Consider the following 22,720-nt stretch of genomic DNA (forward strand, 5'->3'; position numbering starts at 1 on the left):
AAAAAGGGATAAGTGAGATTTTAAACGTCTCTTGAGAACACAGAGCTAAACCCATATTCACAGGAGGAAAATGCTTTAAAAACTACCTTAAAATTAATACAATCTGAGGAAGCTTCCTTCCTTCCCTAATGAGGCTTGTCTTGTCTGCATTCACATTTATTTATTTTCTATGAAACATCTGAGTCATCTTTATGCTCAATAAGACAATAATTTCTGGAAAATGGGACATGGATAATTACACAGATGAGAAATTAGTTTATTCAATTGTCTGAAGTTTGAAAAACTCAACTGCATCTAAAAGGACAAAGTGGTGTTGTAGCAGTGTCAGTCCCCAGGTATTAGAGAGAGGAGGGGGGTGAGATAATATATTTTACTGGACCCAGCTTCTGTTGGTGAGAGAGACTATAAAAGATATTACCTCATCCAGCTTGTTTCTCTAAAAGGACAAAGTCACATAGACGCACACATTCCTGTGTGGAACAAGGAATCATTGAAATCATAGCTGTTGGATTCCTCTGTATAAACTGTACCACAAATACAATTTAATTAGTACCCTGCATGCACAGCCTGTTCAGTAATCAATTAAGAGTCCCTTCAAAGAGACTCATTTGTTTCCCAGATAAGGGAAATGGAAAGTAAAATTTAAGGGAAGAAGCATGGTTTGGTGTTGAAAGCAGAGCTAGGAATGGGAAGATCAGAGCTTTTATTAATGGCCCTGTCACAGACTTCCAGTGTGGCATTGGACTAGCCATTTAAGGCTTGATCTCAAGGGGAGTACTTCCACTGATTTTAAAAGGGCAGCGGATAGGGGACTTAATCAGTTTGTGCCTCAGTTTCTCCATCTGAAAAACAGGGATAATACTACATGCCTGCCTCACAGGGGTATTGTGTAGCTTAATTCATTATTTTTCGTTAGGTGCTTTGAGGTCATCAGATGGAAAGTGCATTAGAAGTACAAAGTGTTTTTTATAATCCCAACACCTTATGCTTCATTCATCCAGTACTGTATGCACCCTCTTATCATAGGAAATTTGAACTTCAGCTGAAGTAACAAAGGAAGGTATCACTACGTACTTGAACTGAAAGCAAAGAGAGCCTGGGGTCATTCTATCAAATGAGAACGATCTGACTTCTTGATGTAGTTCAGACATTCCTTTTGATCTATATTTCTTGGAGGGTCCAAACGTTTTACTGGCACTCGTTTGGTAGCATCAACTCTTGCAAACATTATGGCCATCCCAAACTCAATCCATTAAAATCACACCACAGTGTATTTTCTCTGGGGCAGACCCTGGGGTGCTGGAACAATTTGTATAGTGGGGCTGCTGAGAGCCACTGAACCAAACTATAAACCCTGTATCCTAGAAATCAATTCAAGCCAGGGGGTGCATCAGCACCCCCAACACCCTTAGTTCCCGCACCAATGGGCAGATCTTCAGCTGGTGTCAATTGTCATAGCTCCATTAAGGGAGCTCTGATGATAGACAACAAGGCAGATCTTCAGCTGGTGTCAATCTCTATTGTATAATATACACACACACAGTTATGAAGTCAGCATTTGCATTGCCTTGCATTGAGCGGTATTGAAATAACTCAGTAAGTTTCCTTATTTAGGGGATCACTGCAGTGCCACACTGATACCCTTTGGCCAGGATGAAAGTTAACCATTTACCAGTGAAGGCGAGCACACAGAGAAGGGCAAACACTCAATCCAAACTATGGCGACATGGCATTCAAGTTTAAAAGAAATCTTAAGACAACACATTTATTTCCTTCACAACCACATAAAAATATAGGGAGGCCATTAAAAAAAAATCAGAATCCTCCGGGAAGTCAACTGTTAACTGGAAAGCATAGTTTCAATGAAATATACATTAATTTTTAATATGCTGAGAAAGCTGAACATATATATCGTTGCGGATACATATTAGGTGCCTGCTTCATACTGGGCTCAATCCTGCAAAGTGCTGGCCCCTTGGGGCTCAAACCAAGCATTTAAGTATGGAAATAGTCCCATTGAAGTCAGTGGACTGCTCATGTGAATAGAGTTAAGCGTGTGCCTCTGTGCTTTCCTGAGCAGGGGACAGATTGCTTAGCAACTTGCAAGACAGAGCCCTACAAGCACATTGGGCCTGATCCAACTTCTGTTGTCAATAGAAAGATTCCCACTGACTATAACGGGTATTGGAGGGGGTCCATTCAACACAGGAAGAGAATCAAAGTTTAATCAGGCTACATTTGATTCTTTTTTAATAACATCAAGCCTCAAACTTTGATATGTGAAATGAAGCAGCTACAGTCATATACTAAAAAGAAAAGGAGGACTTGTGGCACCTTAGAGACTAACACATTTATTTGAGCATGAGCTTTCGTGAGCTACAGCTCACTTCATCGGATGCATACCGTGGAAACTGCAGCAGACTTTATATATACACAGAGAATATGAAATAATACCTCCTCCCACCCCACTGTCCTGCTGGTAATAGCTTATCTAAAGTGATCATCAGGTGGGCCATTTCCAGCACAAATCCAGGTTGTCAAACTCTAGTTGTCACTTTGGATGGGCTATCACCAGCAGGAGAGTGAATTTGTGTGGGGGGGTGGAGGGTGAGAAAACCTGGATTTGTGCTGGAAATGTCCCACCTGATGATCACTTTAGATAAGCTATTACCAGCAGGACAGTGGGGTGGGAGGAGCTATTATTTCATATTCTCTGTGTATATATAAAGTCTGCTGCAGTTTCCACGGTATGCATCCGATGAAGTGAGCTGTAGCTCACGAAAGCTCATGCTCAAATAAATGTGTTAGTCTCTAAGATGCCACAAGTACTCCTTTTCTTTTTGCGAATACAGACTAACACGGCTGTTACTCTGAAACCTGTCATATACTAGTTTGCAACCGATTCACTTTCTTCCTATTGGCTTTGCAGCACTTTGTGTGTGTGTGCTAACGGGTTGCTCATAACTCTGAAATGTTCATAACGCTGAACAAAAGGTTATGGTGGTTCTTTCAAAAGTTTACAACTGAACATTGATGTAAAACAGCTTTGAAACTTTACTATGCAGAAGGAAAATGTTGCTTTTAACCATCTTAATTTAAATGAAATAAGCACAGAAACAGTTTCCTTACCTTGTCAAATCTTTTTTTTAAAACTGTCTCTATTTTTTTAAGTTTTTTATGTTTAACACAGTACTTTACTTGCTTTTTTTATTTGTCTTTGCCACTGCCTGATTACATACTTCCATTTCCAAAAGAGGTGTGCGCTTGACCAGTCAGTTCATAACTCTGGTGTTCATAACTCTGAGGGGTGTATGTGTGTGTGAAATTCACATATTTCACAGGGACCTCAAATTATTTCTGCAGTGGTTACAATCAGCAGTCACTTGCAGATTTTGATTTTGGCTTCAGAGCATAGTGGTAAAATAGCTGTTTTATATTAATGATGAAACTATGTAGAACTTTGTTGTATTAAAGCTCAAATTATTGCGGTGTCAGATTTCTATGGGATACCACTGTACAGGTGAACTGAATAAGCATTTCCTGAGTCATATTCCACATAGAAGTCCATTATGGCTTCACATACACGCACCAGTAGGGAAAGCACTTCCCCCCACCCTCCAGTCTGTGTATTAGAGGTTCAACTTGTTGTCAAGATAGGATTCATTTTGAGTACCACTTTTTTTCGCTTTTGGGAATGTTTGATATTGGAAACACACAGTTCTGAATTTTCAGAGGGACTATTTAAAACACAAGTGCCATAATCACTCCCGGAGAAGGAAAAGGGCAGGGCAGGGGTTTACTATAGAGGCATTTCAGATAGTCTTAAATGGGGCAAATCTGAGTTTAGATTTCTCCTGGAAATGCGAGAGTTTGTTATTTTGAACCCTACTGAAACACATATAAAATCACCAAAGACCAAAGAGTCCTTTACTTAAATTATTTATATATACACACACAATATAAAAATTAGATGTGCTATACCTTATTCAGCAAGACTAGATAAAACATGCATATTCATAAAGTGATAAAAATTTAAGAGGCATGTATTTAAACAAGAATCAGTTTATAAAAGCACAATGACTCTCTGACTTTAGAATTATATCATAAGCCTACAGTGCCAGAGCTATTTTCTCCTGCTCACCATATACGACATTCAGGATGTCAGTTTATGCTCCCGAGAGCTTGCTTTAGGGCTGCTGTGTAGTGCATATAGTGGTTTTGGGTTATGTATTTCGCTTCCCCAGGTCTTTTTCCCTACTTGTGATCTGTACTCGAGCATATTTTGTCAAACTCATGTTCAAAAACTCAGAGTTCATATTAATTTGGAAAAGAGAAAACCCAAACACCTAGGGCCAGATTGTAATGCTCTTATTCATGGTAGGAGCTGGGTTAAATTTTTCCTTCAAACTTTTTTTTTTGGGGAGGTGGGGGGGGGGGAAAATGCAGATCTGGGTCAGCAGAAACATTCTGAGAATTCATGGCAATTTTGTCAAATTGCTTTAGAAGAAATTAAAGAAAAAAATCAAAATGTTTTGTTTTGACTTTTTCAAAATGAAACCATTGGGGGTTTTTATTCGACACAACTTTTTCTTTAAAAATATCCTTCAATTTCTTTTAAAAAAAAGTTCTAAAAGGCTGAAGATTGAGATGATGTTTCAGTTTGGGTTGAACAAAAGATTTAGTTTGATCTGAAACTTTTATTTTATTAAGTTTTTGGTTCCCTGAACATGCCAACATGAACATCTCGTTTTACGTTGTCCTGAAAGGAATTTTTTCCTTATTTTTTGGGGACTGACAATGTACCAAAAAATCCATTATTCTCAGCGCTCTGCTCATGACTTCAGTGGGACCACTCATACACTTAGCCTCAGTCATGTTGAATGGGACTTATCACAACCTGTCCTTAGCTGTTCAGGGGAGAATGAAAGTTATCATGTTATTGCAGACTAGGATCTGCAATAACAGTATTGGGCCCACATTTCCATTACACCCACATTCCTGCTCTGGTTCCCCTGCTCTTCTTCATGAACAGGCTGGAGCACTTGTTCATGCCTAGGAGCTCCATGAGGCAGGGTACAGATCTGTTCTGCATGGGCAGGTATTCTACCCTTCGCTGGAAAATGTCACCGGCAGCAGTGCATGGTCAAATTGCCTCAGGGGATGCATGGGCACTTTGCCTGGGCATCTCAACACCGAGCCCAGCATATCTATCTAAAATGTGCACACAACGTGCTCTACAGAACACCAGGGAACTCTGGATGCTCTTGTGCTTTAACCACACCTTTCCCGTGTCAATATGACACATCCCTTGCTGGGTGACTGTCGAAGTTGTTCTGTCCCTTTTGTTAAAGGTTTGGTTCACTTGTTTGGCTGATCCTAGAGAAAAAGTTTTATGTGACTACCAGGGGTTAGCAAATCAAAGAGCAGCTGATGTGAAGCACCAGGAGAAAACTGCTTAAGGCTCTCAGTCCATCCTTACTGTAGCCAATATAATGTCTAGCTGGAGGACCCAATGTTTGTCCAGGAAAGCATCAGAAGAGCTCTTCCAGGAACCTGAGTGCCAAAGAGACTTAGATGATCTCATACTGAGATTATTACCTAAGGCACACAAGCAGGAAAGGCAAAACTATCCTGTGGCCAATGAAACAGAACATGTCAGCTCAGGGCCAGATTCTGGCACACTCACTGAGCAGTACCTTCCTCCGTGCATAGTCCTGTTGAAGTCGTTGGGGCTACTCAGCGTGAATAAGGGTGTAAGTATCTGCCTCTTAGGTGAAATTGCCTGTGCTGTATCCTAAAATTGCTTGAAACCAAACACTGCTTTTCCTAGGCATTGCAGGCAAATTCTAGGCACTGTAATATTCCATCAAACAGAAACTGATCATTTTCGTATTACACTTAGCTGCATGGAATGTGTCTTTTCTTTAACTCTGATTAATAGATTTCAGACCACAGGACTTACACTGTGTTCTGTATTGTAGCAAAGTGTGAAAACAATCATTTCAATTTCTTACACCAAATTACCCTCTTTATCAGACAGTAAGCATCAAAACATAATTCCAGGGAAAAACATGTAAGAGGGACAAAATTGCAAGTTGCGATTTGCTGAATTGCCAACTCACCAGTAGGTCTTGAAACTTCAGCTATTAGGAGGCATGGCTCTCCAAGCCATCCTGACATCTGATGCTATGGATCATCCACACAGAGGTCTAACCTCTGCTCACAACTCCCTGAGCCTCATTATCCCACCAAGATTTCCTCTCCTTTTTTCCGCTCTGTGCAGTTGGAAGTGAAAGGAGAAAATGAGATGGCCCTCAGAATGGCTATCTAAATGCTGGAGATATGTAATGTCCCAATGTCATGCACAGTATTCTGGGCTGATATCCAAAATATTCCAGCAGTAGAGCCATAAACCTCAAAAAGAATCAGACAAGGTTAGCAGTAATTCTTTCCTGTTATAGAGCCCTAGATGTTTTATAGTTTTCCAAGCATATGGTGTATGTTCCATTATTCTTTTCCACAAGCTGATATTTACCAGAAGACAATGTAAAGAATCTTAATCCATTAGGAATCTTGAAAGTGTAAGCAAAACACATTGCATCAACCCTTACACATATAAGCAAAGTGACGAGAATGAAAGAAGACTTGAACATATTTGCAGCCTATAAGTCGTGACATTTTTTAAATGAAAAGAGTACTGTGATTAATCGAGAGAAAATTATATTTGGCTCTAGCCAGTGTTGTGATTCCCATATTTCCACATGTAACACATTCAGCCCAATATTTTGGTTGGAGGAATAACATCCAAAGCCTTGAGAAAAGACCACTCTGATGAAACAAACAGGAAAGTTGTTGTCTGAAACCTGGAAATTCACCAGTTCCTGCAACTGTTGTGAACTTCCTTGACAATTCAACCACTGCAATTGGTTTTCTTTGATGTAAGACAGAGTATGCAAATGGCCTTACATGGAAAGGTTATATGGTAGCTTGAGGTCATCCACAGAGTTTGAGAAATTAGCTGTTTAGCAGCAGGGAAAATTCTCTGCCCCTGTAGCATGCTAGTGTGCAGGATTTAGTGATTCTGTTTTAGATTACTTCTTCCACTTGTTTTATGCAGAGACTCATAAGCCTTTCACATCCCCCCAAGGAATCACCCTATTCTCTTTTCTTCTTGACATTATTGGTATTTGAATCCAGGTTTCCAGAGGTGAAAGGCCAGTGTGTTAGTTCCCTGTGTTACTCACTGTCTGGTGGTTTGAGCTGGTTGGGAATTTTTTTGTTAAAATGCTTTTTTGGTTGGAAAATGTGATTCATTGCAACCAACCCATTTTGTGGAAAGGGTCAGTTTCAACCAATTTCTTGACTCGTCATTTTTTTTTAAAGTTTTGAAATTGTCCAAAATGTTTTGTTCTGACATTTTCAAAATGAAAAATTCCAGTTTTCCACTTCAAAACAATTTGTTGTTTGTAAATTTAAGCTGATTATAGTAAAAATCTTTCCTACACAACATATTGCACAAGTGTCTCAGCTGACACCTACTCTCACCACCTGCCACAGTGATTTCATCTAAGCAGATACTCAGTGTGATGTTCCTCAGATAAGCTACTAGCATTTGGCCACCTTATCATTGAATACTGGCTCATCCCATCTTGGTTTGGGCAGAGTTGGCTATGTTGTGGTGTGTACATAGCCAATTATCTACAATTTGCTAAGGCAGCAATGTGCATGCTTTCCATTATGAAGACGTTTGTCTATGGCCAATTAAGCATGATCTGCAATGAGCCTGTTTCTTGCAGCCCTCTCCCTTTAGCAGTCTTCAATTCTCCTCCTTCAAGAACAGCTACTGCAGAAGTGACTTGTCCTTTGACCGTGAATGTGGAGCGTAGATAACAAGCCTCATTGGGTAAACGCAGTAGTATGCAGAAGAGCTATTCTTGGCCGTCTGCAGATGTAATGGATCAGGCGTCAAGTCATCAAATGTGTCCAAGGCCAAATCAAGAAAATCCATGGCCCTAGACACAACTTATGTGGGGCGCTCATAGCTCCACTTCTATGCTGTGGTCTTTCTCCAGGCATGACCTCATCCACCTTAGAGATGACAGTGGGTTTCAGAGTTAAGATAAACAAGACAGATCACATCTCGTGGAGCTACTGTTTCAGGCTGTCTGCAGACTCAGGCATCACTTATACTTGGTTCACATTTTGAAGCTTTTCTTTGCATCATTGAAGGTTAGCTACATAATTTATATTTTACATGAAAGCTGAGACTCTGATCTCATGCGACTCCAGGAGCTGTGGCACTAGGCATAGGACTATAATGCCTGTGCCTTTATCCAGCTGTGATCAGATCCACTACCAACCTTTTAAAAATGCATAGGACAACAGCTATTGAGTCGCTTGTTTATCAAGATATTCCATCCACAGATACCTAATTAAATTACTAACTTCAGAAACTGGACCTTAAACAACAAATGGGTGAAATTCAGAGTCAGTCTAAATGGGTGCAAATCCGCTAAGTATGACCAGATATTTTATTAACATTCCAGCACCTCAGTCAAGGTTGCAGCCCCTTTGTGCTGCAAGGCACTATACAAAGGAAGACAGCGTCCCTGCCCCAAAGAATTTACATTCTAAGCTGACTAGTGACCTTCAAAGAAGGGAGCAAGGGATACCCCCACAAGTACACAGGCTATTCTGTATGACTTGATTCTGAACTGCATTACATAAATAAATATGTTTGTGCCAAAAAGTGTATGGTAATTTTTGAGTGCACCATCTGTGTGTTAAAATATACTTTTACATAGTTAAGTGTCAAATCTGGTGAGATCTTAGGTCAAAAATGCATGCCTAATTTGGAGGCTTTTAGAGAGCAAACCAACTATACAAACAAGTGATTCTGATACAAAACATAAAATGAAACGTTAGTTAAGAAGCATATTAAAAATTCAGATTAAACAAAAGCTTCAGTATTACAATCCACAACACTAGCTGTATAATTAAATAAAAGAGACATGTAACTCTCACATGAAAGTAAGGAGAATCTAAAATGCAAAGGCCTGAATCTTCTTTCACTTACATTAGTTTTACACCAGTGTAAGCCCAACTGACTTCAATGGAATAACTACTGATTTACGCCAGTGAAACTGAGACTAGAAACAAACATGATGCTTAGAATGAAAAATAATCCTCAGCGTGAAATACATAAAGGAGGCTTTCTTGATGCATGCTATCCGAGTTCAGAATGGCTTTCTGCCTGTAACCCTGTCATCATTTCATCCTGACATGATCTTAATTAGCCTTAGTTCTACTGCAGAGAAGCCTACTGAGGCATTTAGCACCAGCTAATTAATCAGATATTTTGTGCGCAATATAAAAGCAGGACAGCAACTGACAGTGTCAATTCATTGATTGGAGTTAATCCCAACAGAAATTAACCCTGCCTTTTCCCCTTTGAAGGACATGAGGTACGTGGCATAGAATGAATGTTCTGACACATTTCCTTTACTATACATTGCTGATTGTCTTCTTTTTCCTTAACAGATTTTTCCTAATGTACCGTGACTTCCCATAAAGCATAATTTTTTTCAATTGTTATCATGTGAGTTTAAATGTCACTCATATTTAAGGGCTTTACTGCAGTATAAGTCAAACCACAGACACATTTTAAATGTTTTCATTTCTGCTGCAGGATTTCAGGTGTCTTGTATTTTCTTAGATTTTGTTACCTGATTTAGCAGCACAGCTCCCACTTTTGAGAAATGGCATCAGATTTTTCACCTATTATATAAATATTTGTGGGTGCAATTTATAGCACTTAGGCACCTAGTAGCCTCAGAAAATAAATAAGGTAATTAGGTGTCTAAATGCTATGAAATGCACACACAATTACTTGCAGAATTAGAAGCATTATTGTTTGTCTATTTTATTGTATTTCTCAACTTTACTCTGTTTGGGATGCATCTTTATTCTCTGCACCACAAGAGACATGAAATCATGCTGTCATGTCTATTGATGTCAAAGGGTTAACCATATGATTATACCATGTGGTGAAGAAGAAAAAAATATCACTACCTAAAGAGAACAGTTTCGTAGGAAAGCTGACTCTCATAGGCTTAGCTTGAAGTAGTTCAGTAAATGACATAAAACCACAGATAGGCTTCTTCCGTTTTTTTTGACATCTGTAATATGCAACAGTATTTAAGTCCTAGTAAATGCAGAGCTTAATGGCTAGCAGTCTCTTGCTTCAGCAGAATACAGTAAAACTACCTGCAAGAACAATTTGCTCAGTACCTAATATTAAACATATGAAGGAGTAGCTTAATGTATCATGATTTCTCACAGATAGTCCAATTCTAAGAACAAGCCAGTAAGAAGATAACCTTTACAGAGAGGAGGTATTTAAATGATAATTTATTTCAGGAGCTGACAGCAAATTGCTCAACATTTTCTCTCTATAGTATTTATGTCCCAAAGCAGTTGACTATCTATGGTATAAATTATGAAAAAGTATGACAGATCCAGTGTTTTCATTTTCAATGGAATCTCAGTGCAGGCATATGTAAGTCTTTTATTCACTATCCGGTGCAAGCAGCCTTTCACCATTATTATTGTTCAGGCTCTTGAGATGCTCTCTTATTTGAAGACCCATCACAATAGATTAGGCAGGCTTCTGAAACTGCCAGATATTTCAGGTGCTGTCAGTCAGGATTACTGCTCATCAGACGATGGGATTTAATGTCAACTTCTCATTGGATAATGCCCTGCTTCTAATTTACTCTCATGTTTCTTTAAAATACAGTAATTTTAATGTCAATAACAATGATACAAACACTGAGGTTGTTTTCACTAGACTAAACACACAGGATCAAAGTGTTTTGGTTCCTGTTTTAACATGAAGTTGATAATTTATTAACAAGGGTGGCTGAGGACAAATGTAATGGAAGGCAAAGAAAGAACCTTTGGTCTCGCCACACACCAGAACCAAGCTAAAACTTTTCCCAGGCCCAGATTCAGTGAGAGAAGGATTTCTCTTTGCCTACTCTGCCATCCCTGCAATCCTCCAATAAGTACTGACATCTCTTCCATCCATACAAGCTAACCAAAGACACAGAGTTTTCCTTCATCTTGGAAGAGCACCCCTGATACTTCAGTAACTCCTGTAGGCTTCTTGCTGGCCCTTTGCTGTCATTGAATTCAAATTTCCCTCATGCTTTCATGTGCGTACCCCCAAGGTACATGAAATATGAAATCCACGCTAGCCAGAACTGCTGGACTCATAATGGGATCTTCAAAAACAACTGTAAGGACCTATTAAGATGATATGAATGAAGAGGCAGAGAGCTCGGTCCAACATGACAACTGTAGGGAGAGAGAGCATAACAGAGCCAGACCCAGACTCCTAGGCCTCGTCTTCACTAGGAAAAAGGTGTGGTTTTAACATGTTTAAAATCTCTGCAAAGACAAGGTCAGTTGTAGTTTTAATGTGTGTTTGCTGGTCAAGGTAAATCTCAGAACCTCTCCTACAGTTTACCGTGACGAGCCAACTCATGTTAAAACAACAATTTGCCTTGTATTCACTTAACTAACCTGTTAAAATACACCCTTTTTCTTGGTGTAGTAATTGCCCTAGAGCTTAGAAAGGTTTTAGAGAAGGCTCTACACATATAAATGACTTCCCAAACTAAATCGACCCCCCAAACCTTTTGACTTTCAACCATTGCTAATCATGAACTTGGAGCAATAATGTGTTTCTTTCTCCGAGTAAAACATGTTCATCTTAATTCTTTCAGGTCACTTTACCCTAGAAAATATTAAATACCATTTTGTAATGATCATTTGTTGATATTGTTCCTTTGGTTCTGTGATAAATGACATTATCTTCACATAAGATTTCATCTAAAAATACACATGGTAGTTTCATACACTGAATTAAATCAGAGACCCAGTGGTTGTCAGAAGTTTCAAAACTACCAGCATTCTCAACTGCAGAGAATTCTTAATTCTCCATGTATTTCTACTTGATCTCACAGATTTGTAGTACATTTTAACTTTACCATGATCTATGCTTCCCAAAATCTATCAGTGCCCTTATGTCTCTCTGCACATTCAGACCCATGTTTTTAAAATATTAGTCTACACAAAATGTCTGCTCAACCTTTAGCTGCACCAAACATTATGAAAACTTTGCACAAATCCATTTAGTAATAACATGTCAAATGTGGCCTCTTGGGACTTGACCCTTTGTCACTCTGCTATACACCAAGCCCCTCAGAACTTCATGGCAACGATGGAACCCAGATCCTTTTGCTCCAAAAGTGACATCCCCTGCTATTTAAACTAAAGGAGAATCTCCATGAGCCATGTAGGGCATAGGGCCCACAGTTACCTGTTCTGAATCTATGCAAAGGAGGGCAGTGGTACACATATACATTACTAGTTCATTACAATAAAATGTTACATAGGAATTCCCATACTGAATCAGACCTGTGGCGCATTTAATTCAGTATCTTGTCAATGGCCAGCACCAGATATTTCAGAGAAACCCCTACAACAGACAGATGTGGGATAATCTGCTCCCACTCCCATGAAAAAGCTCATCCTAATTCATAAAAGTTAGAGGCTGATTTAAAACCTGAAGCATGAGGTTAATATCCCTTCCATTTTATTTTTAGTATTAGCTATCATAACTCCAGATATTCTTGTTATCCATGTACATGTCCAGTCTCTCTCTGACACTCTATGCTACACATCTATGTAGTACTTTTCATCCCAAAGACCAAAAAACATTTAATAAATTATATGCTTACCACAGCACTGAAGTGCAGCCACCTCTGGGGTGCAGTTTGGTAGCCACGTGGGAAAACATGCATTACTTTTGCCCAATTTCAGGGAAAAAGCACACAGTTATGAAAAGCACTATGGGATCTTTAATGCCAGTGCAAAGTAGGTCTTGTGTAACAATAAACTGCATGGCGTTTACCTTACCTACTTGGAAGATGTCAGCAACCCTATCAGGATTTAAACCTTTGGTTCCAGGGAACACAGGTATTCCAAAACTGATGCTTACAGCAGTAAGTTATTCCTCCTGCAAACATATTTGAACCTTTTGTTTTCTAGGACAATCAATCAGAAAGAACGACCTGTGTTCAAAGCCAACCATGGATGCATTGTTTGACATCAATATTTCCAGCAAGTTAGATATTGGAAAGCCTCCTAAAATGACAGTTCTTACCTCTTTCTGTATCGTAGAGGTATACAAACTTTTCCCATTTGTAATGAGTCAGAAGACTCAGGATGGCTCCTTTTAACGCTGGCCGCATCTGAATGACAAACTGCACATCTGCATCTGCTGGGAAGCTGGGTGTGACAAAGGAAGTGTGCAGAGCTCCACAAAATGATGTCAGTGTGTTCATGGACATCTGGTCATAGAATCCAAAGATGGCATAAACTCCTCTAGAAAACTGTGAACAAACTAACAAACAAAAAACAGAGATGTTACAATATGAAACCACCATGAAGCAGTGTTATATAATCAATGGGAGGGGTTGGGGGAAAAAAGGAAAAATTGCAGTTCTGGTTGCGAAGTGTTCAGTGTCAGACCAAGGAAAGGTTTCAGAGGAACAGCTGTGTTAGTCTGTATTCGCAAAAAGAAAAGGAGTACTTGTGGCACCTTAGAGACTAACCAATTTATTTATAAATTGGTTAGCCCAAGGAAAGTAACAAGCTCCAGAGTGGAAAGTCCCCTGCTCAGAAGTACTTGCTCTGAGCCCACCTGCCTTCATCCCCCAAGGTTTAATGCAGAGATTGTCAACTCAAACATTCCAGCTAATCTCAGCCTCTAGGGACTATCCTGGAGAGAGGAGGAGGTCTCAAGATAGACAAGCCCTTTATCTCTGAGCTACACTGCATGTTCTATTTCATGTTCTTGAAAAGAACAGGAGTACTTGTGGCACCTTAGAGACTAACAAATGTATTTGAGCGTAAGCTTTCGTGGGCTACAGCTCACCTCATTGGATGCATAGAATGGAACATATAGTAAGAAGATGTATACACACATACAGAGAACATGAAAAGGTGGAGTAAGAGGCTAATTACTTAAGATGAGCTACTATTAGCAGGAGAAAAAAACTTTTGTAGTGATAATCAAGATGGCCCATTTAGACAGTTGACAAGAAGGTGTGAGGATACTTAACATGGGGAAATAGAAATTAATGTGTTAGTCTCTAAGGTGCCACAAGTACTCCTGTTCTTTTTGCAGATACAGACTAACATGGCTGCTACTCTGAAAACTGAAACCAGGCAGATGAGACACAAATATTTCAGCCACCCCTAATCATCACTCTTGCCTAGTAGCCACACATTTTACCTAGCAAGATGCAAGGGAAATGAATTACATATAAAAGAAGCCAGGTCTTCTACATGAAGATATATTGCTTTCCAAAATACTACACCGAAACATTCATTTTGACCACAAATGCTAACATTCAGAATCATTAAAGCCTGTTTATCTTAAAAAGGACTCTCCCCAATATCAGGTCCTTGACAAGGCAGCATAGATAACACCTTGAATAGCTACTCAACTGTGAGCATTTGATTTTCTTCCAGGAGACCTAGATGCAAAAATATAGGTGGCATTAAAGAATTTTTTTAAGAGCTTGACCATTGTAAATGGATGTGAGCAAAAGTGGATACCAACAGCAAATAATAGCAGCTGCTATTAGAGAGAAAAGAGGAAGGAATAAATAAAGCACCGACTTTAAAGAAAAGGTTTTCAAAAAGCCTCCACAGCAGTAAAAAGGAAAAGATACAAAGGCAACCACAGTACAACCAGCATTTATTCCTAGGGGTATGATGCACACAGGAATTAACACATTAACAAAAATGCATTTTTGTTAAACTATGTACCAGTAGGAAATAAAAACAGAAAGTCTGCTATAAAAAGTATCTGCTGAAGAAACAAATAAAAACAAACAGAGTTACAGGCAAAATGGAAGTGTATCAAAAAGAAGGGAAAAAATAAAGGCTCTATCAGAAATTATGACAGTATCAGGATCATTGTAACAGCTTAAACTATGTCAACGCTATAAGAAAATCTAGCGAGTTTGGGCATGATCCTGTGAGATGATGAGTGTCCTAACCTTCCACTGACTGAGCACCTTGTAGACTCAGACCCTTAATGCATTCTCATGGATCATGTACTGTAGAGAACACTTAAAGGAATACATTTGTGCTAAATGCCCTGTTCTTTTAAGTGTTCTTCTGGTCAGGGAAGCAAGAAGTGTGCTGTTGAAATCTGAAAACTGTTAGGTCCTCACCATCCCTTTCTGTCTTCTCTCTGCTCTGGGGATGGGGCCCAACAAAATGTAAACAACCATAGACATACAATCCCTGTAGCAATATGCTGTCACCCCACAATGTGAATGCACTGCTACTGCCCTCTACTGGCTACAATATCAGACCTGGTCAAATGTGTATCATCATGTCATCCTTTTGTGGATTCAACCTACAGATGACATAAACCTTAAAACAACTTGGCAGGTGTGAATCTTGCCGAGATTACTACTGCTAAATGAATAATGTTGAACTGGGCTGTACCCAACATATGTTTTCCCATTGTCATCCCAACATAGTTCTGTTATCATCAGCCTTCCTGATGCCATGGCAATAAGTGCACGGCTAGAACCTAGTCAGGTAAACACTTTAAGTGCTACATTGATGCAGCAATTTTGATTCTGAAAGGGTTTCAGCAGAAATTGATATATATGCCCAAAGAACTACAGAAAAACATTTTCCATAGATTTACGTGGTATCAAAGACAACTACAGACTAACACGGCTACCACTCTGAAACCTGCCTGACTTAGGGTACCAGTTCTTATTTTTGATCAGAATGAATGCTTGCAAGAAAACTGGCTTTACGTTCACAAGCTGCCAAATACTAAACCAACAGAAACAAAATTTAAAAATATCCTGTTTTTCCCCTTCATTGTAGAGCAACATTTAAGTTCCTGATCTTGAAAGTCCAATGCCTTAGAATTCCCATCAAACTACCTTGTTTCTGTTATTTCACAAACAGAGGATATGCAGGGCTTGATTTTCAGAAGTACTTGAAAACTCACAACTTGGCTCAAATCTGTGGGTGCTGAGCATCTCTCAGATTAGGCCATGTAGTCCCCATCTCTTCAGCCAAATTCTCTCTCTCTTGCCATTTTAAAAAGTAGAATTAAATTGTGTCTGTGTTCTGACTGGCTCATCCCCACTTCTATGGGCATGGGTATTATGAGCAGGGAAGTTGTTTAGTGATTGTGGGCAGATTGGGTACATGACAGCATCTATGCCAAAAGATGCCTAAAAATCAACAGCAGGATATTGCCAGCCTGGAGCATCTTAGGACAGTTATTCACTACTTTGAAACTGCCTCTCACCTGATACTTGTAATTCTATTTTTCTTAGATACATTTGTTGGATCAAAGAATTTAGTTTTGTCTTAAAAGAAAAAGAGCATCTTTTATTTCTCCTGAATTATGTCTACTCACTACAACTCTACATATTTAATACTTTACAGAGTGACTTGATAAGCTACATTATTTCAGAATATCTTCATCTCTTAAAGCTTCCCTACTTCTTTCTTTGCAGCTTAAGACTTCTGATTACCTATTCAGCACACAGTGTAGGGTGCCAATTTGATTTTACTGGCCCATTTAAAGGGCAAATAAACTTTTATTTTTATAAGGGGAAGATAAAGGGACAGTTATCTTATCCTCAATGCTCATTTGCTTTTTTGAACTTCTAATTCTGTTATGATTTTGTAGCATAAAACTCTCTTTCACAGAGTGTTTTGCTCACCCATGGACTTACTGTAGCTGGCTTTCCAACAAATACATCTTTAAGTGAATTTTAAATTTCCTTACCATTCTAATGCCATTAATCAATGAGCCACATTTAAAAGCAGGTGTATTAGCAAACTACACACCCAATTCTATTTTCCTCCCATATACAACTTTTCTACTGAATGCAGGGCCAGTTTTCATTATTATTATTTTTGATAGTTCAGCACAAATTGACTTATATTTGCTTTTCCTTATTGGAAATACAGAAACAGTCATACACAGAAAGGGACTGTTAAATAAGCAATTTTGTTGCAGCAAAAGACAATGCAATTAATTTTTAAGAAGCGATGTCAGAGGCAGGCTCATCACACCCGTAATTACTGATTCTATGAATTGCTTTCCCTCTTTACTCACTGCAATATAATCATTAATTCTAATATAGGAAAAGAAACACTAATAATTTTATTTTAGTATTTTAAGTGCAATGGGGGTGTGACAGGTTGGGTCATAGAAACCCCTTGGGACTGCCACCTGATGTGCTGAGACGACCTCTGAGCCTGTTTTCCCTGGCAGCCTGGGACTTCAGTACCATGTCTTGTTGGGCCAGACACGCTAGCCTGCTGCAAACACAGACCCAGGTCTGAACCACATCCCCCACAAGCTGCAGGTTTAACTGAAAACAGCTTAAGAAGTGCTCCTGTCTCTAGCACCCAGATACCCAGTTCCCAGTGGGATCCAAACCCCCAAATAAATCCGTTTCACTGTGTATAAAGCTTATACAGGGTAAACTCATAAATTGTCCGCCCTCTAACAACACTGATAGAGAGATATGCACAGCTGTTTGCTCCCCCAGGAATTAATTGCTTACTCTGGGTTAATTATTAAACAAAAGTGATGTTATTAAATATAAAAAGTAGGATTTAAGTGGTTCCAAGTAGTAACAGACAGAATGAAGTTAGTTACCAAGCAAAATAAAACCAAAACACGCAAGTCTAAGCCTAATACAGTAGGAAACTAAATGCAGGTAAATCTCACCCTCAGAGATGTTCCAATAAGCTTCTTTCACAGACTGGACTCCTTCCTAGTCTGGGCCCAATCCTTTCCCCGGTACAGTTCTTGTTCCAGGTCAGGTGGTAGCTAGGGGATTTCTCATGACTGCAGCCCCTTTGTTCTCTTCCACCCCCTTATATGGCTTTGGCACAAGGCGGGAATCTTTTGTCTCTCTGGGTCCCCACCTCTCCTTCTAAATGGAAAAGCACCAGGTTAAAGATGGATTCTGGTACCACGTGACATGGTCACATGTCCTGTAAGACCCCAAGCCTTCATTCTCCCCAGCCTGACTCACAGGAAGACTTGCAAGTGAACAGAGCCATCTACAGTCAATTGTCCTAGTTGATGGGAGCCATCAAGATTCTAAACCACCATTAATGGCCCACACTTTGCATAATTACAACAGGACCTCAGAGTTATATTTTATATTCCTAGTTTCAGAAACAAGAATGATACATACAAATAGGATGACCACACTCAGTAGATAAGCTTTGTAATCATACCTTAACAAGAGACCTTTTGCATGAAGCATAATCCAGTTACATTATATTCACACTCATTCCCATATTTTCATAACATCATATGGAGTGCAACGTCATAGGGGGTTGTTCATCTGACAAGGAGATGAAGTACAGTACAGTATTTGGTATGCACTCCCACAGAAGAGGGAGGATGTCTTAAATCTAATTTAGGAAGTAATTTTGGTAACAGTAACAAATGAAGCAACGTTATTAGTTATATGGAAAGGCCGGAATGATTTGAAAGTACAACAAGGAATGCAACACACATTTCTTATAACACAACAGCAGCATATATTTCAACACAGCATTTAACGCTACACACATATAGAGAAGGCTGATCCACAGAACTCTCCAAGTAAGTGTTTTGCCTATCCGATAACTAAACCCCTTTACCTTGCTGGTGATTCCCTAGCTTTCCTAATGCATTCATTATTGCTTATGACTATATGAGCCCCAGCAAAAATGACCTACCTGTACATTCCATACAGTCAGAACGTATTCGGCCTGAAAACAGTACAGCCATAAGTAGTACAAAGGTTGTCCATAGAAGAGAGAAGACAAAGTGTAATATTGCATCTGTGGCAACAGCTATGCTGTGAAGAGACACAGATAAACCAGTGGCAGCTGTATTAGATAAGCCACTGACACTAAACTGGGAGAAGAGGTAGATACGCTGGAGGGTAGGGATAGGATACAGAGGGACCTAGACAAATTAGAGGATTGGGCCAAAAGAAATCTGATGAGGTTCAACAAGAACAAATGCAGAGTCCTGCACTTAGGACGGAAGAATCCCATGCACCGCTACAGACCAGGGACCGAACAGCTCTGCAGCAGTTCTGCAGAAAAGGACCTAGGGGTTACAGTGGACAAGAAGCTGGATAAGAGTCAACTGTGTGCCGTTGTTGCCAAGAAGGCCAATGGCATTTTGGGATGTATAAGTAGGGACATTGCCAGCATATCGAGGGACATGATCGTTCCCCTCTATTCGAGATTGGTGAGGCCTCATCTGGAGTACTGTGTCCAGTTTTGGGCCCCACACTACAAGAACGATGTGGAAAAATTGGAAACATCCAGCGGGGGGCAACAAAAATCATTAGGGGACTGAAGCACATGACTTATGAGGAGAGGCTGAGGGAACTGGGATTGTTTAGTCTGCGGAAGAGAAGAATGAGGGGGAATTTGATAGCTGCTTTCAACTACCTGAAAGGGGGTTCCAAAGAGAATGGATCCACTGTTGTCAGTAGTACCAGATGACAGAACAAGGAGTAATGGTCTCAAGTTGCAATGGGAGAGGTTTAGGTTGGATATTAGGAAAAAATTTTTCACTAGGAGGGTGGTGAAACACTGGAATGCGTTACCTAAGGAGGTGGTGGAATCTCCTTCCTTAGAAGTTTTTAAGGTCAGGCTTGACAAAGCCCTGGCTGGGATGATTTAGTTGGGGATTGGTCCTGTTTTGAGCAGGGGGTTGGACTAGATGACCTCCTGAAGTCCCTTCCAACCGTGATATTCTATGATTCTATGAGTCTAAGCCCATAACCATCTATGTTTGTCCTCTGCAACAGATAGACCCACTGTTCCCATTTCTTTTGTTCACACTCAAGCTCATCTAGTAGCAATAACAAGCATAAAGTTAGGGAAGAGGAGAGCCATTTTAGCACGAGGTAATACAGAGAAGCAGCATAATACAAGAATAGTTGAGACACCCCCGCTAACAGGATAAGAAGTTAACTGCCATTTGTCTCCACTCATATGGCATAAGCGATGAGATGGCAGAAACTGATGAATCCTTAAGGATGTCAAGAGAAGATGAAGAACTTTAGGTTCATGCAGGTTTGAAGTGATTCCCATCAAGGGAAGAAAATGTTTGTAGGGCTAACAAACGTAGCACCCAAGAACACAAGGGGTATATTTACACTGCACACTAAACCTGGGTTCCGACTCAGGTTTGAGCTCAATCCCCTTTTCTTTCCACACACAAATCAGTTTGACTCGGGTCAGCAATTGCTCAGGATCCATGTCCTAGGACCCTGCTAGGGGTCAGAGCCTGAGTCCTGCTGGATTCAGGTTCAAAGCCTGTCATTTTGCACTGTGGACATACCTCAAGCTGCAGATCTGACTCAGAAGTGTAGTATGGACTCGTTAGCTTGGCTGTGAGACGTAGGCCTAGCAACTGTAAGCCCAGGTTTACAATGCAGTGTGTATGCTCAAACAAGGACTTGGAAACAGTCTCCACAAGCCTGGGTCTCAAAAACCCTGGGTTTACAATGCAGCGTAGACATAGCCTAATCTGTCAGGGCTATGTAGGGTGTCTTCACATTCCACCACCACCACCAATTTGATATAATTACCCTAGGTACACATTTCCTTTCTAATGCTCGGACATTCATAGAAAAGGCCAGATGGGACCATTAGTTCATCTAGTCTGACCTCCTGTATCCCACAGGCCATTAAATTTCACCCAGCTTCTCCTGTATTGAGACCAACAACTTGTGTTTGACTAAAACATCTGGTCCAGAAAGACATGGTTTGACTGTAACACTTCTTAAACGTACTGTACTTTAGCAGGAAAGAGAAACATATTGATTAGACCAGGTTCCTGGTCGCTCCACGTTTAACAGACTTCTTTCCCACAAACAAATCGCCGATGGAGCACTCAAAAGCAGTTGATTCGCCCAAGCTGAAGCCTGAACCTCATTTCACCAAAAGGAAACCAGAGTCCAACTTCCACATCAGAATCCCAGCCTCCCAATCCCACCCACAAGAGTGTTCCATGCAGAATGCTGTGGTTACACCTGATTTCCAGACTGCAGGTTCCTAGGAAGGCTCTAGGGGACAGAGCCTCACAAAGGTGCCTGATTCTTTCCAAGTGGTTATTGGAGGTCTTGCTGTTCCTTTTGATTTTTGTTTTCTAACACTATTTAGTTCTTGCAGCTTCTTGTGGATTATGAATATTCATGACACAGGGAGTTTGTATTAGTTGTGACATTTCTGCAGTCTGTTAGGTGGAAGCTGACAGTATAGCCCTGGTTAGGGAAAAAACTGGCAATTTCTCCTCAAGTGCAGGTTCTTTGCTCTGAGGTCTTTAGTTAAACCAAACCAAATCACCTGCTTTCAGCTACAGACAATTGGTGTGTCATTGGGGAGATTTATAAGGGTTATTTTTTTTAAACTGTGGATAAAACCAACAATACTGACAAGATGATGAGTGAATTTTAGCCTGTTTGTTCCATTCAATGATGTCACTAATAGCCAATTTTTAAAGGTTAGAATGGAGTCCTTACATACCTGGCTTATAGTGTACTTAAGAAGAGACGGAATACTGTTAGAATGGGTACTGGAGACTAGGATTTCTGGACCTAATTCCCACCTTCACCCCAACTCATTGTGTAACCTTGGACAAGTTACTTCACCTCTCTCTACCTCAGTTTCCTTCTTGGAAAAATGGGCATAATAAAACTTACCTACGTCAGAATGGCATTGTCAGGCAAGCATTACTGTAATTCTCCTGTATTTCTCACAAAACAGATTCTTCAGTTTTATGCTCCCCATTTCCCTGAACCTGGGATTGTCATAGGGTGGCCCCACCAAGAGCACCCTCCTGTGGCAGGCTAACACAGAACAGGCACACCTGCTTCAATTTCTCCTTCAGTGGTTCCCAGAAACTCCACGCAAGCTTTCTTGACTCACTGACACCTTATCTTCTCCATCAGAAACCTGATGGAAATAATGTGATGAAATGCAGACATCCACCATAATGATCCAGGCCAGATTCAAACCATTGACCTCGCTGCGAAAGTCTCCCTTCCCCCAAACCTTTGAACCTTCCAGTCACCTTGAGATTATTCATTCTTCACAAATTTATGTTTGATTTACGCCAACCGACTTCATTGCATTCTACAAGTAGAACGCCAACAATAAAAATCTGCCTGCCATATGTACTAATAAAGGCAAGGCAATCTGTGAGCTTTGGTGTTTTCAAAATTAGCACATTTTAAATGTCCTATGTAACGTGCACGACATTCACAAACACTGCAATTTCAATCATTTGAAAAATCCCCCAAAAAACAACAACCGCCCTCTCTCTGCCCTTACTGGCGCCCCTTTACCTTCTTCAGAAATTCCAAGAAATATGAATCATGTTTTCAACTTTCTGAAATTTATTTTTGGAGTCGTGATAGGAAGTGTTGCAAAGGGAAATGGGGTTTGGAATGACTGGAAGCATGCTGTGTTATGTTTGTTGCCATCACTTGGTCACTTGCTATTTAGTTACTTAGCTGCTTTCAAAGATAAAAATTATGTAGAATTTGGGCCATTACACTGT

At 40.0% G+C, this 22,720-nt stretch overlaps 1 protein-coding gene across 6 annotated transcripts in view; it reads right to left on the reverse strand.

Moving 5' to 3' along the window:
• The window catches only part of GRIA3 (glutamate ionotropic receptor AMPA type subunit 3), a 221,808-nt gene that overhangs the window by 168,424 nt on the left and 30,664 nt on the right, over window positions 1-22,720 (reverse strand). For all 6 annotated transcript variants that reach the window (XR_007358352.2, XM_048863289.2, XM_048863288.2 and 3 more), the window contains exon 3: window positions 13,232-13,471. Coding sequence is in view for 5 of the 6 variants with exons in the window: in XM_048863289.2 (XP_048719246.1) it covers window positions 13,232-13,471 (240 nt within the window). In the remaining variant the exon portion in view is untranslated. The remainder of the gene's footprint in view (window positions 1-13,231; window positions 13,472-22,720) is intronic.

The sequence above is a fragment of the Caretta caretta genome, chromosome 9 (genome assembly GCF_965140235.1).
Source record: "Caretta caretta isolate rCarCar2 chromosome 9, rCarCar1.hap1, whole genome shotgun sequence".
NCBI lineage: Eukaryota > Metazoa > Chordata > Testudines > Cheloniidae > Caretta > Caretta caretta.